This window comes from Macadamia integrifolia, unplaced genomic scaffold (genome assembly GCF_013358625.1).
Source record: "Macadamia integrifolia cultivar HAES 741 unplaced genomic scaffold, SCU_Mint_v3 scaffold837, whole genome shotgun sequence".
Classification (NCBI taxonomy): domain Eukaryota; kingdom Viridiplantae; phylum Streptophyta; class Magnoliopsida; order Proteales; family Proteaceae; genus Macadamia; species Macadamia integrifolia.
The window spans coordinates 6,593-25,002 of NW_024870554.1; the positions used below are offsets into that span (position 1 = coordinate 6,593).

The window sequence follows — 18,410 nt, forward strand, 5'->3', positions numbered from 1 at the left end:
CATACTGTCGATATAGCTTGGGAACTACATTAGAATGGTCAACTTCCACGTCCCCGCATTGCTAACCTCATGGACGCCTATCATGATAGGCTCATTGATAAAGCTGCTTTCTTCCTAGTCAGCAGTTCGTCTGATTCTGATGATGATATGTCACTTTAAGTAAATGTGTGTCTGTAAACTGCTTGTGCGTATGTACGTCTTTAAGTGTGTATGTATGCAGTAAGTATGTCTTATGTACGTATGTATGTATGCCGACACCCTCGACATACGGTCCCACGTCATGTGAAGTCCATGTGAAGGCCTCATGTCCCTAGTCCCACATGTCTTGTAAGTTTTGGCTATTTAAAGCCCTGATTAATGCATTATGGGCAGAGCCCGGTTTGGTGTGTACATCATGAGAGAAAACTCGAGCTTTTGTAATATCATTCAAGACAGGACCAAGAAATTCTTGATATAGAACTGTGATGAAGTGGTCTTCAGGGAGTTGAACAAGTTGCAATTGTCTGTAACCACCAAGATCTAAGTACCATTCTCGGAGTTTGCCTTGTAGTCGAGCAACAAACTTAGTCAAAACACTGACAGAGGTAGCACCTTCTTGAAGGAGTTCAGCATTAATCCAGGCATAAAAGTCAGCAAACTTGGAAGCCCATTTGGAAATAGGGACATCATCCAAGGTAAAGAACTGCTTGGGATCTTGGTTCTGAAAAGGGGCATAGGTTGGACCAGGAGGAGGGTGAGGAATTTCAGGATTATGAACCATAGGGTCATCCTGATCACCATCCATTTCATCAACATACGGAGGTGCAGAATAAGGGACAGGAGGTGGCTCCGGACCTGTATTCATGAAAGAGAGAAGAGAGGGAGAGTCATGAAGGGCTAGGGTGGTGAGAAGGTCAGATAACACATCATTGCCGGAAGGGGTTATAGCACCTATGGGAGGATGTTTGGATTTAGTTTTAGGAGGTGAGGATGAAGGGGATGGATAGGTAGGGATAGGAGGTGATGGTGCAGGGTAGGTTACGGTCATGGGATAAAGCTGAAAGGGTGGAGGAAAAGGTTTTTCCAAAGGTAATTTGCTGGGCTGTTGCCTGGGAGCAATATTCTTCAGGTTGCGTTGTTGACGCTGTAGAGCTTTCAGTTCTTCAAAAGGGAAGGATCTGGGAGAAGGAACTACTGGAGGAGCCAGGGTAGCGTAAATGGAAAAAGGATCTTGAGATGAAATACTTGGAACTGCCAGAGGTAAAGGTTGCTGTCTACTGGATGTTGCTGCTTGAGGTGGAGCTTGTTGTAAACTGTGTAACTGGGCCTCAAGAAACTTAAGATGTTTTTATTTCTGTCCAATAAGTGCAAAAGCTTGGGCCGTATCACTAGTAGTAGAAGCAATACCAGCAAGTTCATTATGGACTTGATCCATCTCAGCTTTAAGGGATTGGACTAATTGAGTATGCCGTCAAACAGTGCCTTGGGTGTGCTGTGTAGAAGCAAGGATACATTCAAGGTACTGATTTTGAACGATGGCATTCTCATTCTGCCAATTTAAAGCAGCTTCTGCTTGAGAAATGTCTTTTTGTTGGCCTGTGGGCAAGACAGGAGATTTGACTTTCCACACATGTCTTACACCATGAGAATCAGGACAATAATCTGCAGGACCAGGGAAATTCTGCAAAGGAATAGAGGAAGAAGATCCTGGAGTATACATGCAACCAGGAGGGACTATAGGAGAAGGCGTCTGAACAGATGGAGAAGGTTTACAGACTGGAGTAGGAGGAGGAACATAAGGAGGTTCCACAGGAGCACCGTATTTTACCATAAAGGGATATCGGGCTTCAGTACTCAATGGTCTGATAGTAGGATCTCCTGACTCATATCGTTCCAGAAGAATAGTCTAGGAAGACCTTTGTTTGGGAGAGTAGGAGTAGTCATCATCGGAGTCTTGGAGATAGTCATCACAATCACAAAGGTCAAAATACTTATGACCAGTGACTGGATCAGAGAAATAGTACACCGGATTACCTTGAGCATCAAAAGATTTGACAGGAATTTTAGGTGCTTGAATCATTCCTGTGAACTGAGTAGGAAAAGGAGAAGGTAACGGTTCTACCGTAGGAGTTGAAAAGTGGATTTCAACCTCACCTGAGGGGTGAGTGATATACTAAGGATCAGTAGACTGAAGAGGCTCTATCGGAGCAGGTTGGCTTATAGCCATTTGTTGTTCATAAGCCGTAACCCAGGAAGAGGGAAGGAGACGAAGAAGGTCATCTCGGGGCAGTTGTTTGGGTACATGAGTAAGGCTTGGAACATGATCAGACTCCACAGAGAGGAAGAGAGCATCCTCTTGCTGGCCTTTGGGTAGGTCATAGGCATGATTCTGTAACCGATAAGCCAATTGGTAGTGGAGTGTTCCCACTAAAGCCGTAGGAGTTTGGGGAGTACCAGAAATTTGGATCTGGAACTTCAAAGCAGAAGGAAGATGGGGATCTGCTAAGGCGATATCGAAATTAGGGTAGAGAGTGAGGAATATGGTTCCTGCATTCAGGGTGATCTGAGCAGTGGCAATCACGGTATGTTCATACCGTAAAAAGCGACTGTCAAGAAGGGCGATCCGGGAAGCCACGGGAAGACCTTTTCTGCCATGAAAAGAAAGGGCAAACTTAATCGCACCAAAATGGAGATGAGTATAACCCTGATTTTTCCACTAGGGAATGAGGTTAGATGGAATCTCTAAGGTAAACAACTGTTCTTTATCGGTGGCAGGGATGTGATACTGATCACAACGAGAGGCTTGAACCAACTCTTTCAGAGGTGGAGTTTTCTTCCGAGGAGCAATAAGAGCCTTCCAGGAAGAAGAAGAGGATTTCGTCTTTGGAAAGACAGTATAGGGGTTCAACAGAGGAGATTGAGTCTCAGGGATGATCTGTTCTTCAGGTAAGTAGTCAAACTCATACAGAGAATCAATAGAAGAGAAAGAAGAAGATCGGGAAGAAGAAGAAGAAGATGAAGCAGAGCTTTGAGAAGAGGTTGAATGACGGGAAAGAGACATATTGGAACAAGGCAGCAAGTCCAAAATCCGAACAACACAACTCACCGGCGAAACTCAGATAGATAAAAAGACGACTAGTCGAGGCCGATCAGGACCCTCTTGGACCTACTTCTCAGAGGCGGAGCAACCAGAGCCGTTACAGGGTATAAAAACGGCCTCTCTTGGGCCTGAAAACCCATCGCTCACAGGGTCTTTTTCCAACACCAGAAAACCAGAACCAAGAAGTAACCTACAATAGGGCGTGGCATAGACCGTCTCTTTAACTAGCAAAGGTTCAAACCGAACTGAGAAGGCCGCCGGAGAAGGACCTTAGCCAGAGAAGGAGGTTGGAACTGGCTCTGATACCATTTCTCTCATGATGTACACACCAAACCGGGCTCTGCCCATAATGCATTAATCAGGGCTTTAAATAGCCAAAACTTACAAGACATGTGGGACTAGGGACATGAGGCCTTCACATGGACTTCACATGACGTGGGACCGTATGTCAAGGGTGTCGACATACATACATACATACATAGGGTACACAGACGAGTGGAGAAGGAATTCTTTCTCTAAATCGATCATGGAAAGGGGGATTCCGATAGCCGATGAGGGTGTCAAAGGTTTCGACAGGGGTGCGGGAGCTTCAACAAGGGTGTTGGAGCTTTAGCAAGGGTGTTAGAGCTTCAACAAGGGTGTTGGAACTCTAACATGGGTGTTGGAACTCTAGCAGGGGTGCTAGGGCTTTGACATAGGTACTGAGGCTTTGGTATGGGTGCTGGGACTCTGGTATGGGTGCTGGAACTCAACTAGGTATGTATAGAGCTTGGTCGGGTATGTGTGGGAATTGGTTGGGTATACGCAAGACTTGGTTGGATGCACTTGGGGCTTGGTCGAGAGCATACAGGGCATGGGTAGGGGTGCAAGGCATGGCATGGGGGCTCGTATGGGAGGGGTTTGGGCATTTAAGGTAAGGCATGGGTGCTTGTATGGGAGGGGTTTGGGCACTCAGGGCAAGGCGTGAGTGCTCGCATGGGCGGGGTTTGGGCACTCAAGGCAAGGCGTGAGTGCTCACATGGGTGGGGTTTAGGCACTTAAGGCAAGGCATGGGTGCTCGCATAGGTAAGGTTTAGCCACTCAAGGCAAGGCGTGGGTGCTCCCATGGGCGGGGTTTAAGTGTCCATGGTGTAACTTCTAGGATTGATTGCGAGAGATCCGATGGTTCGATTTTGACTTACCATATATCATTAGAATCATGATTCCAAGTACTATGTATCTATATGGTCACCTGGGACTTAATTTCTTTATATATAAAATGTCATAATTAGACCCTTCTTTTCTCTCGCATGGGTTTTCTAGGGATTTGGGTGAGTATGGAATGCTTTGGGAATAGTTACCTCAATCAGTTGTCATCTCTATCAATCGGAAGTAAAAAATCGCGTCTAAGATCCGTAAGTCATCATAACCAGAGGAGGGTGATAAAATTGGGTGTCTACATATTCTTAACTTGCTTTTTAAAGATCTTAAATCTTTCTAAAGCCTCTGACTTATGTTTTAAGAACATCAGCCACACCATTCTTGAGCAATCATCAACAAACAACATAATGTATCTCTCTCCTGAGGTGCTAGGTGTCCTTATAGGACCACACAAGTCTATATGAATCAACTCCAATGGTGAGATGGAATAGTACTCCTTAGACTTGTAGGAGATTCTGGTTTGCTCTCCCTTTTGACGAGATGCACATATAGGATTAGAGAGCTTCTTCAACTTAAGAACATCTCTCACTACCTTCTTCGAAAAAATCTTGGCAAGGTTCTTGCAACTAATATGCCCAAGTCTTCTGTGCTACAACCATGTCTCTTCATCTATGCTGACCATGCAAGAATCTTTCTCTAACTCTGTCAAGGTATACAGGTTCCCTGAGGTTCTCTGTCCAGTAGCCACAACCTTCCGCTGCTTGATCTTCTTATTTCACACCCTTTACTGGTGAAAGTTACTTCATGCCTTTTGTCACAAATTTTACTGATGCTGAGAAGATTGTGTTTAAACCCTTCAACATACAAGTCATCAAGGGATTTCACCTTCTCATGGTTCAGACTTAAGGACCTCTTCCCTATAATTCTGGCACCATTGTTGTTGCCAAACTTCACAAATATACCTTCAAAGTCTTCTAATTGTTCAAAACTTTCTTTATCTCCGGTCATTTGGCTTAAGCAACCACTATCAAGAATCCATGGAGGAGAGTCTCCTTGAGCCTTAAAATCTCAGACTTTCTTGACCAATTGAGATTTCTTTGCTTTTTTCTGTGTTGAAAACTCTCTCCATCTCATCATCTTTTGTGTTTCTAAAAACTCTCTGCTTACCTCTGTTCTCTTGTATTTGTAGGGAAACCACAGTTCTACAATTTGTTACAATATGTCCAAGGTTGTTGCATCTGTAACATTCAACTGCTTCCTCCATAAGGGGTGCAAAAGGATTTCTATCCACATAACTCCTTGGACCAATGTTGAACTTCCAACCTGGGATTTTGTGTCCAAAAATGTTGTATTTGTAACAATAACTTTGAAAGGTGTGCCTCAGCATCACAAGATCCATCAGCCATTTGTAAGAAGGTCTAAAGTTGTCATATGCTCTGGGTCTCTATTGAGGACCTTGATTGTATCCATAGTTCTCTGCTCTCCTGCTTGACCTTGCCAACTGTGGTTGTCTAGAATGGTTAGTTTTATGAAATATAGATAGATTTTCTTTTCTAATTGGACCAGTCTGCACTCTATCTTTTTGTACTGCTCTCTTGACACTGCCAGCAGTAGCAACATGTGCCTTCCCACTTTGAGCATTCCTGTCATTGACTCTGATAAGATTTTACATTGTTCCCTTACCATTTGCCTTAGTATTTTTGAAAGATTCTCCAATAAATCTCAGCCCAAATTTGATGTCAGTCGGTCTTTGAGCATTGATGATGTCATTAAGCTTCTTACTGCTAGGATGCTCTTTTAGAGTAGAGTCATCTTCATTTTTTGAGTCTTCTCTCTCAATCTCAGTTCTCTCATAGTCCTCAACTTTAGCCTTTAACAAGGCTAGCTCATCTTCATAACCATCAAATTGTGCAAGAATCTCAACTTGCTCCTCCAGTTGTGCTTTCAAAGCCATTTTTTCCAACTCAAGAGTATTACAGTCAATGGTCTTCTATGAGAGTTGATACTCAAGGTCATCTACAGTCTTCCTTGACTTATCGGCTTGGTCTCTTAATTCAATAACAATTTGTTCTTACCCCTTGAGGTCTTGGGTGATCTTCTTGACTTTCTTTCTTTCTTTTCTGAGCTCTTTAATGTCAACTGTGAGTTCAGCCTCTAGATGTAATTTTTCATCTTCCTCTTCTTTTCTGTAGAATCTTCCTTGCTAGAAGAATCTTCCTTGTTTTCTTCCACATCTATTGAGACCATGAACATAGCCTCATCATCCTTATCATCATATGATTCTTTAGACTCTTCCTCAGATGTGTCACTACATTTCTTAGAAACCAAACTTTTCTTCTTGTCCTTGCCTTTCATGTAGCTTTTTGAGAAGAAATTCTTCTTTCTCTTGAAATGACTTTTCTTTTTTACTTTCATTTTCATCACTTTTATTTTTCCTTAGTGAGGACACATGGCTACAAAATGTCCAACCCTTCCACAGTTAAAGCATTTGAAAGACAATTTATCATTGTATTTTCCTATTCCCCTTTTCAACTTTCTGGCGAAATGAGTTGTAACCTCATCTTCACTCTCATCAATATACTCCTCCACAGGCTGCTTCTTCTTATCCTTGATTTTCAAGTTTTTCATTACCATGAAAGCAACTTGTTTATCACTGGACTTGCCTTTTCTCCATCTCATCTCTAGAGCTGTGAAAGTTCCATGCACTTGATCAAGGGTGATAGTGTCTAAGTCCTTTGCCTCTTCAATAATTGACACCTTGGAGTCATACTTGAGCAACAGAGATCTCAGGATTTTTCGATAAATAATTGAATCCACTAGATTGGCTCCTGGACCCCTAATAAATTTGAGCACTTCATTTACCCTGATTATATATGTATCAATATTCTCTCCCTCTTGCATTAGTAGACTTTCAAACTGGCCTCTGAATGTTTGAAGGTTTGCTTTCCTAATCTTGTCATCTCCTTTATAAATGCTTTTTAGTCTTCCTTAGATGTCCTTGGCCGAGTCACCATCTATTACCTTAGCCATCACACTCTTATCTAATACTGAGAATATTGCATTCACAACCTTCTGATTGTAACAATAAATCTTTTTGGCTTTATTGTCAATCGGACCTCACTTAGGTTCCTTGTACCTAATCAGAACTGATACCCAAACATCATAACACAGTGAACCTCGGTACGACTGCATTCTCCTCCTCCACAAGATAAAATCAGATCCATCAAACTTTGACGTATGTGCTAAATAGCCTTTACCTACCATATTATCACTACCACTGCCTCTGGATCACTTTGTTGTTGATCAAACTATCACTGAGTATAGGCTCTGATACCAATTATTGTAAGCCGACAGTCACTCAAAGGGGGGTGAATCAGTGAGTCTAATTCCAATCCCCAATACTTATCTGATATCTGACACGATAAACCCTGATACACCTGCCCCTGTACCTATCCCTGTTTGCATACAATCATATGCACACTCAGCCTCTCATAGGCACTTCCAATTCTGCACACCCATTCGGCATTTCATGTACTTCAATATATATATAATGCAAACAAGCACACCCACAACATAGGATTTGTATGAGGTTCGGTGATGAGAACATTTATGTATGAAATCTAGGGTTGTAAAACATGTATTTTACATATTTAGAATGGAGTTACATTGGATTTTACTCTCTTTTTGAAGGTTTTATATTTTCAAGGCCTTAAGGACTATCAGGCACTATATCTCCAATTTTACATGTAAAGGGTCCTATTTCTTTTTATGGTTACGAAGAGAAAGAAATTCTGAGCAACATGGACGTGTTCAATTAAAAGTACACATTCATTTGGTTACCCATACAAGAGATTATACTTTTCGAGCTAGAAAAAGAATAATGGATTAGAACTGAACCGAGATGCAGAATCATCCCGTTTGTAGTTGTCCCAGGGGTACAAGGAATATTTCAAATGCCAACAAGGATTGATGGACCACACCCTTAAGTGATTGAAGATTCATTTTTAGTAACAACAACTACCTAGCATAGTTGGTGAGTTGTGGTGTGCAACATCCCTTGCTTATTAGGAGGTCTCAAGTTCAAACCTCTTGGTTGGGATTTTTTGAAGAATTAATTTTTTTGAAAGATTTTCTCTCTCCTACTCATCACAATCGATTCAAGCAAGGAATAGAGGTCGACCAAGGGGGTTTCTTGTGCAAGAAGAGAGAGAAATAAATCTTGTCCAAATCTTTTGTCTCTCCTCCACATGATCAACAAAGCTGTCCAAATCCTCCAAGAGATGAGGTTGTGCACAAGTTTAAGAGAAAGAAAAAGAGGAAACCAAAATCATGGGAGATCTCCTCTCGTACAATTCTCTCTTCTCTCCACCACCTCACAATTGTGGGCCCCCAAACCCTAATCGTTGATCTCTCTCCCTATTTCTCTAAAAAAAAAAAAAAAAAAAAAAAAGGCTCAAGGGGAGAGGACTGCTAGTGATTATTTTTATGCTCTTTTTTTCTCTCTTCTTAGGTGCAATTCAGTTTTAGGGTTTTGTCTCTTTCTCTAGTTCTCTTCTCTAGGTTTATTCTCTTTTAGTTCTTCTTACTTTTGGTTAAACACTTTTGTAATGGAGTTTTAATTACTGAATATGCAAGTTTTCTTCTATGGTTATGATTTATGGTATTGTAATTTTAATTCTCTAATTCAAGGTTTAGATCTAGGTGACAACATCTAAGCTTTGAAGCATCTCCTTTTAAGTTCAAATGTCTCTTTCAGACTTGTTTTTTCTAGTACTAGAAATTTTAGATTTGGTTTATTCCAGATTTAGCTTTTAGTATTGGTAGTATTTCAAATCTCAATTAAGTTTTCAAGTTCAAGTAAGTAAGCTTCTACAATAGTCTTCTCACCCCCCTCTCATTCCCTCTCCTAACTACCCTTTCATTCTTAAATTAGGTTTTAATTTTCAATTTAACATTATTGCTCTCCCTTTCCCCTAAGGTTTATGGCTAGAATATGTGTTGGCTTTGCCCCTCTCTAGTCATGGAACCATCATTTTATTTTAATTATTTATATTGCATCCCTTCCCCTAAAGCCAAGTAGAAAAGCCCTTATAAGAGTACTCTCTGATCAAGTAGGGAAGTTCATATTATTTATGGTGCATCCCTCAGGCTAAGTAGAAATACCTACTTGTGTGCCTCTCTATAGCTTTTTTCCCTTTTAATTTTATTTATTTACTTTCAGAACTTTTTATTTCAACACTTTTACTATCAGTTATTTGCATTTTAATTGCGTGGTTTGAGTATTTAAATTTCTTGATCTGAATGGTTAGGTCATTCAATTTTTGTTACAATTCTAATTTTCAAATTCGCTAGTTGTGTTGGTTAGGACGTTTTTAGATGCATGTGTTTTAGGGTGGTAGTTATAATTATATCACAATCATTAATCTGTGTACTTTCGCATTAATAGAAAAAACCTAAAATAAAGTGGTTGCTTTCCTTGTGTTTGACCCGTTAGCTACATTGATCCGCACGTTTGTGGTTATTTTTAAATCTCAAACATTCGGTAATTTGCCTACATCCCCATAGTAGTGCCCATAAAGGTTTCGTAACTACTCAATACACTACTTTTGGCTACACCTACAGTTGGGAGCACCCATACCCAATTTTTGCAAGCTGAAGCGGAGATGACACTCATAGTACCGGTACAATATGTAGCACCCACCACACGGATGCACCCACTTCCAGTGCTTAGCACCCACTAAGCACTCAATAAAGAATACAGTAAATTTGGACTTATATCAATGCCCTACAGTCAAGCCCTGCCTAGCATATACATCCACAACTAGCTAGCATGTTTACAGTTCATCCACAACTAACCTAGCATGTATACAATTCATCCACAACTAACCCTAGAATACATACATATCATTAGACATGTATAGAATGTAAATCCAAGGTTAGGGAATCTCACAACCTGTTGTCTGGGATGACTAGGAACTTGCACTGACAAGTTTGGTGTTCACACCTTCTCTCCCCTTTGGCTTCTTGTACTTCAAAGCAAACACAAGCAAACCCTCACTTGATTTCTTCTCTTCCTCTTTGGCTTTGAGTCAATGCATCATCAACACACCTCAACCACCTCCTCAAACCCCCATTAATGGAGTAAACAAAACTCCTATTGAGCAACAAAACCCAATCATGGTTTTATCAACAAAGGGAGACGATCCTCTCTTCATTCTTCTTCTTCTTCTTCTTCCTTTGGCTTAGAAATAAGGTACCATTAATACACCCAACTACCCTTCTAAGCCACCATTAACGGAGTGTAAAACAACTCACATGAAGCCTTCAAACTCTTCAATAGTCAACAATGAAGGGAGGAGATTCACACTCAAAATATACAACTTTACACTCTCTAAATCCCTGAGTTTTCTCTTCCAATGTGTAGAGCTCGAAGTGCTAAAAAATCTGTAATTTTTTTCACCCAAATCGGAGTTGGGATGAGGGAGATATGGCCCTTTTAATTTGGGCTAACCAGAAAGCCAGAAATAGAATCTTCGGAGGTTGGCATAGGTTACGCCAGTGGTGTGAGCAATAGGGGTGAAATCTGGGTCATCGAATTCAATCCAAAATCTACTTTTAATCTGAGTTGTTTAATGATTCAAATGGCTAATAAATCTCAGCCAAGATTAGAATAAGGGAGTCAACTGATGATGTCAGCATGACATTGGCACTAACATTGTCAGACATGTTGTCGATGCGCCATTGCCTGCATCAACACAATAGGTGCTAGCTTGTCTCCCTTTGTCCAAAAAGTGAAGCACATTTTAGCCATTGGATCTGGATCCTCACGATTGGCTCTTCAATCAAATATCATGAGATCTTTAAGATCAGAATCTTTATAATACCTTCTATGCAAGCGCGAAACACCATAGCACACCTTAATCAACTGTAATGCCAGAGCATCAAGACTTATGCACCTAGCCAATGGGTGATCTCATGATGGCATCTGGTCTATCGCTTCAGGTCCCAAGCCCAGCAGCCTGTGAATGGGAATAAGACCTACGTGGCTTAATCAGAGCCATCCAATCCTTATACTTGAACATCTCAGTATTACAATTAACTCCTCCCTCCAAATTTCCAGTGCTAAAACACTCTTATCAACTCAGACCTTTAAAACCTTAACATTACATAAAAACCCCTGAAATTTCAAAATTAAAATCTAGAAAATCCACCCAATACCGAGAACAACTTATGATTTTCTAGTTTGGATTTTCAAATCAGCTTCTCAGAAATAGATGTAACTTTTTCATACAGTTTCTGATTGAAATAAAATGAAGTGTGTTGGAACCAAAACTGGATGCTCTACAACTTTTCAGAAGACCCGATCATCTGACTTAGTCATGTAACAAGACTAAAATACCCTTAGACCTTTCTAATGACACATCTTCCTCATATGAAATCAAAACATGATGAAATCATAACAGTTAGAAAGATCAGATTTTTGTCGTATTGTTACATGGAAAAAATTTCTTCCAAAAAATTCATCTTTAATGCCGAAATTACCCTCAACTGCCATAAATGTCATAACTTCTTTACACAGCATCAGAACGCCACAAAATCAGATGCAATGGACTAGATCAATTATAATCTATCTTTTTATGAAGAAATAATCTTCCAAAAATGTCATTTTCACTGCCAAAAATGTCCCCGAGCATGAATAATTTTACCAGTTTTGATATGGAAACTCGTACCACCTATTAAAGATGTATCAAACCACTCTGTGGATATCATGTGGCTCTATTATCTCATTGGTGACACTGGACACTGTCACACCATCATTTCCAATCACATCACCCAAACTAGCCATGTCATCACGACCACGTGGTCGAGTTGCCAACAAGAACAACCATAAAACAATAATCTCCCCCTTTGGAGTTGTTGGCAACCATCTCATCACCAATACACTCTAAAACCTCAATGAATAAATCTCTCCCCCTTTGACAACAAGTACAAAGGGTGGAACCAATGAATTTCCCCTGAGTCCAATATGGGGGTAGCAACATCAAGCAACTTGCTCCCCCTCTCCCAATGCCCCTAGTGCTTGGAAAAACCACCACTCTCAACTTCTATCTGAGGAACTCAAATTGATCGTTGGGGAGTGGTTTAGTGAAGATGTCAACCACCTACTCTGTTGTGGGAACAAACTCCATCCATACTTCACCTTCCATCACCTTGTCTCTCAAGAAATGATACCAGATAGCAATGTGCTTCGTTATAGAATGCATCATCGGATTCTTGGAGATGTTGATAGTACTAGTATTACCACAATATAGTGACACTGCTTGCTCAACCTCCATACTCAATCCTTTAACATTTGCTTCATCCATAACACTTGTGTATAGCAAAATGTAGCTACAATGTATTCTGCCTCTGCAATTGAAAGAGAGATTCACTCTTGCTTCTTATTATGCCATGCCACCAAGTTACTCCTCAAATAGAATGCACCACCATTGGTGCTCTTCCTGTTATCCACACATCTAGCCCAATCTGCATCTGAAAAAGCTGATAAACTGAAGCTCTTGACTTTCGGATACCATAACTTAAAATCACTAGTCCCCTTCACATATCTAAAAATTCTCTTCACTGTTGCCACATGTGTCTCCTTTGGTCCTACTTCGAATCTAGCTATCATACATATAGTTTATAAGATATTAGGCCTACTAGCTGTCAGATATAATAGGCTACTAATCATTGACCTATACAAGGTGTGGTCAACTAATGGAGAGTCATCTTCCTTGCACAACTTACACCTAGTCATCATAGGTGTACTAACTAGCTTGCAATCCTCCATGGTGAGTCTCTTCAACATCTCCCTCACATACTTGAACTTGAGATATGAAGATACCTTCCTCTTCTGACTGATCTGCAAATCCAAGAAGAATGACAATTCCCCCAACAAGGACATCTCAAACTCACCTTGCATCCTCATTACAAAATCTTTGCACAAATCATCTTTTTGACCTCCAAAGATGATGTCATCAACATACACAACCATGATAAGTTGGCTACTTTTTTCAATTTTGATGTAGAGATTACTATCCACTAAGCCTTTCATGAAACCCAACTTGCATAAGTAAGAGTCCAATCTGGAGTACCATGCCCTTGGAGCTTGTTTCAAACCATGCAAGGCCTTCTTCGATCTACAAACAAGAGTGGGGTCCTCACTCAGCTGAAACCCATCAGGCTGCTCTATGTAAACCTCCTCTTCTAAGTTTCCATTCAGAAAAGCTGATTTGACATCCATCTGATAGACCTTGAACCCCATGTACACTGATAAAGCCAAGAACAATCTGATAGCCTCAAGTTTTTCCACTGGAGCAAAAGTTTTCTCAAATTCAATGCCTTCAACTTGAGCATACCCCTTGCATATAAGTCTTGCTTTGTTCCCCATCACATGACCATCTTTATTGAGTTTTTTTTTGAAGACCCATTTAGTACCAATCACATTCTTGTCAACTGGTCTAGGGACTAGATCCCAAATGTGATTCCTCTCTATCTGATCAAGTTCTTTATTCATGACCTTCATCCAATTCTCATCATTGCTTACCTCATTAACAATTTTTTGTTCAATCTTTGAGAGAAGAGAGTAGGTGTTGGTCTTCATTCTTCTAGTTTGAACACCTATAGTGGGGTGACCAATGATTAACTCATCCGTTCCCTGTTAATCAAATCTGTTGTGTCTTCTCTGCTCATCTGAATCTATCTCAACCTGTTCAACATCATCCTCATCTTTACTTTTGGGTCTACTATCAAACAGGTCATTCTCATCATCAAGATCTTCAAATTCTGGGAGTTTATTTCTTGAACCACAAGGAATATCCCTTTTCTCATCAACTGTGACATCAACACTCTCCAAAATTTTTTCAAGTCTGTTGTTATAGCATCTGTAAGCCTTACTTGAAGTAGAGTAACCTAGAAATAAATCCTCATCAGCCCTATCATCAAACTTACTCAAATCTTAGTTTGTGTTCTTGATGTAACACTTGCTAACAAAGACCTTGAAGTGTCTTGTTGTAGCCCTTCTACCAAACCATATTTCATATGGAGTCTTACTTTCATGTGGCCTTAACATACACGTATTATAGATGTACACTGTAGTTAGAATTGTCTCCTTCTAAAACCTCTTGCCCATGTCATTCTCTGCCAACATTGTTCTAGCCATGTTTTGCACTATTCTATTCTTTCTCTCTACAACACCATTCTATTGAGGTATTCTTGGAGCTAAAGTTTGTTTCCTGATACCAAGCTCATAGCAGTATTCTTCAAAATCATCCCAACTGTACTCATCTCCTCTATCAGATCTCAGACACTTTATCTTCTTCACTGCCTGATTCTCAACTTGCGAATGTCACCTACACCATTCTTGAGTGATCATCAACAAATAATATGATGTATCTCTCTCCTGAGGTGCTAGGTGTCCTTAGAGGTCCACACATGTCTATATGAATCAACTCCAATGGTGAGATGGAATAGTACTCCTTAGAATTGTACGAGATTTTAGTTTGATTTCCCTTTTAACAAGATGCACATTTAGGATTGAAGAGCTTCTTCAACTCAGAAACATCTCTCACTGCCTTCTTTGAAGAAATCTTGGCAAGGTTCTTGAAACCAATATACCCAAGTCTTCTGTGCCACAACTATGTCTCCTCATCTATGCTGACCATGGAAGAATCTTTCTCTAACTCTGTCAAGGTGTATAGGTTCCCTGAAGTTTTCTGTCCAGTAGCCACAACCTTTCCACTGCTTGATCTTCTTATCTCACACCCTTTACTGGTAAAAATTACTTCATACCCTTTTTCATAAATTTTGCTAATGCTGAGAAGATTGTGTTTGAGCCCTTTAACATACAAGATATCAAGGTATTTTGCCTTCCTATGGTTCAGACTTATGTACCTCTTCCCTATAATTCTGGCACCAATGTTGTTGCCAAACTTCATAGATCCACCTTCAAAGTCTTGTAATTGTTCAAACTTTTCCTTATCTCCTGTCATGTGAATTGAGCAATCACTATCAAGAATCCATGGAGTAGAGTCTCCTTGAGCCTTAAAAGCTCTTTGAATAACAAATGTTGCTGCATCTTCTTCATCTTCTACTCTCTCTTTCTGAACCCAGACTTTCTTGACAGATTGGGATTTCTTTGCTTTCTACTGTCTTGAAAACTATCTCTCCATCTCATCATCTTTTGTTTTTCAAAAACTCTCTGTATACCTCTGTTCTCCTGTATTTGTGGGGGAAACACAATTCTACAATTCCTTACAATATGTCTAAGGTTGTTGCATCTATATCATTCAACTGTTTCCACCATAAAGGGTGCAAAAGGATTTTTCTCCACATAACTCCTTGTACCAATGTTGAACTTGCAATCTAAGATCTTGTGTAGAGCCCTACATTTTAAACCCGTTTTAATTATCGATCGGTTTGGTTTTGTCTTGCAGGGTGCAAATCGAAACAGGTTGATGCCGATGCCTTGTGGTACATGACAGCAAGGGTGACATCAAATACGGGGTGGCCAAATGAGATTGAGCTAGTACCCGAGATGATCTGCACGCCTAAGCCATGCCCTTGTACATATCACAAGGCCATATATAAATAGAAAAAGTATGCTATTGTATCTGAATGATAGGAGCTTGGTCCACAATATGTGGTGACAGTGAAGTACATGTTAAGACTCCATTTTCCTTCAAAATATAGCAAGGTGGGCTTGTTTGGCCAACTGGGGGGTGTCACTGGTAGGTGTGAGACCCATCAGTGTGACCCACCTATTGGGGTATTGTGGACCCCAGCATGCCTGGCTTAGATGAGCACGTGTGTCTCGGCCTCCTTGTCATAATGAGGTCTTGTATACCCGATGGAGTTGGCTACGTCACCCGAAAACACGGTTTAATGTGATTCGATCCATAAATGGACAAAACCAAATGGACCCTAGACGATATTTATAACACTAGGGTATAAATAACCTAATAACACTCTCTCCCTCATTTATGGTTTTTAGCAAAGTAGGTGAGAGGAGTAAAGAAGAGGGAGAAAAGAGGAAGAAGGAGAGAAGGAAGGAGGAAAGAGGAAAGAGGAAAGAGGCTCACCCCTTGGATTCTGAAGCCGCACCTCACCTTTCCTTCGCCGGAATAGTGTCTGGTGATTTGAGATATTTATTTTGAGGTAAGTAGCACCATGACCCTAGAGATTTATGAAACCCTCTTTGTATATGTTTGAATCTAGAGGATAATGAAGCTATTGTGTGAATTCTATGAAGTGTTTGAGAAGGGAAACAAAGATTTGGTGATTATTGAAGTGGTATTTGAGTTTGGGAAGAGGATTCCAAGGTTTGGGCTTTTTCCAAGTAAAAGTATGATTTCTTCCCCAAAACTTGTTGTTGTCTTAGATCCATGGTACAATCAAGTAGATGAAACTTAGAATATGTGGGAAACGATGTGGGAATCACCCTATTGGGGTTCCATGAGTAGGAATGGAAGGAAGGAAAATAAAAAAATCTGAGCGAACCAACAGGTAAGATTGGCGAGTGCATGACCCGCTGATGTGACCACAGTCACACCTACCTTCTCATGTTCTATCGATGGGTAAGACTGACGGGTGCCTGACCCACCAGTGTGACCTACCAATTATTCCTACACCTCTAGTTCTACTAGTAGGTAAGACTGCTGGATTCCTGACCTTCCTGTATGACCCCTTGGTCTGGGCAGACTGCATAGGTCGGTTCTTCTACCCACCTGTATGACCCAGCTGTAGCCTAAATGAGCTCCGATTGAAACAAAACTCACCAACAACCTTCTTCACACTATTATACGCGTAGTGACCATATCTTATGTCATTTTATGGTCCCGATTTGTACGTATTTCTAAATGCTTTATCTATGCAAGGTTTCAAAAAACTCATCTTCTCACTCTAGATCTTACCTGTATCGCAAGTGCTAATTCTTCCACAAGAATAGGTAAGTGGGGAGAGGACTTTGATTCTTAATTTTTGGAGTGTTTTTGGATTCCTTCGCATTCATGGACTATATTGACATACCGATTGTCATGCTCATGCATATGATTGATGAATGAGTGATGCATTAGAACTAAACATGTATATCTTAAATTCTATATGCATTGTTATATATTGAAATCTTAAGAATGGATTTATCATGTGATGTTTATGATGCCGAATTGCCAAAAATGTGTGGGATTTTTAGATTAGATGCCATAGTCGGCTTGAAAACAAATGCATTGGTTCATCATGGAATGGGACACGGAAGAACTATGTAGTTAGGATTTCATATTCCCTCGTGTTACGATCCTTCCTAATAGGGGTTTCTATGTTGGGTTATCACTGAGGGGAAGCGTCGGTCGTGGACCGCCTTGGGGTTAGAAGTACACTTGGCTGATCATTAGGACAATTGGAAACCTTGGTGATATATTCAGAGGGCCAATCATACTGCTTTTAAGTTTGGCCACGATTTACTTTTCTACTATGGTTTGGCCACGATTTACTTTTTCAAGTGCTCATGGTTGGCCTTCTCCAATAACCCTATGGGCGTATCGCGAGATGGAGAACGTATCTCAGACCCAGAGCATACGTGCACTGTGGTTGTGTGTAGCACGTTACCTATGACCTAAAATGATTTGTTTAGGTGGAATATGACTAAAATGAATCTCATGCATATAGGATCATTTGTTTGCCATTACTTATGTGCGTCTTTCTTTCTATTTATTGAGCTAGTGAGCTCACCCCTCGTGTACACACATTTTTAGATGATTTTGTAAGATACTCCATAGAGGAGCCTGTGCCGAGTCCCACTGACAAAACCCCAGTGGGGGATTGGTGGGTCCCTGAAGAACTTGAACATGGGGAAGGCTACCCGTGTGAGGGTTGTGTTACAGGGCAACAGTGATGGATTCTATTGACTATACTCCTTTCTTATTCTTTTGGTATATTTTCCTTTTTGTGTTCTCGATATTTAAATTGCTATTTCTTGTGTAAATATCATGCCTACAGGCCCACATGTAATTATACTATGTATAACAATTCGGGTATCAAGAGTATATGGAGAATTACAGTTAATAATTTATGACAAGACTTTCGTTATATCATATTATTATATTCCATTGATCACTTGTGGCTTGCTGTGCTGTGGTTACTATATCAGATGATCCTG

At 40.4% G+C, this 18,410-nt stretch overlaps 1 protein-coding gene across 1 annotated transcript; it reads right to left on the reverse strand.

The window, feature by feature from the left end:
- Positions 1-310: 310 nt before the first annotated feature.
- On the reverse strand, positions 311-1,810 carry LOC122070162 (leucine-rich repeat extensin-like protein 3). The gene is made up of 3 exons (XM_042634284.1): positions 1,457-1,810; positions 639-1,315; positions 311-575 (listed from the first exon to the last, which is right to left on the reverse strand). The coding sequence occupies exons 1-3, from the start codon at positions 1,808-1,810 to the stop codon at positions 311-313; spliced, it is 1,296 nt and encodes a 431-aa protein (XP_042490218.1).
- Positions 1,811-18,410: the final 16,600 nt, after the last annotated feature.

Excerpts from the sequence above, each read along its gene's own strand:
- LOC122070162 (XM_042634284.1), bottom strand. The coding sequence starts at position 1,810 with ATGGTAAAATACGGTGCTCCTGTGGAACCTCCTTATGTTCCTCCTCCT. Across the intron at positions 1,316-1,456 it reads CACAGCACACCCAAGGCACT|TTTCTTGAGGCCCAGTTACA; the intron begins GTTTGACGGCAT and ends AAACATCTTAAG. Across the intron at positions 576-638 it reads ATTTCCAAATGGGCTTCCAA|TGTTTTGACTAAGTTTGTTG; the intron begins GTTTGCTGACTT and ends TACCTCTGTCAG.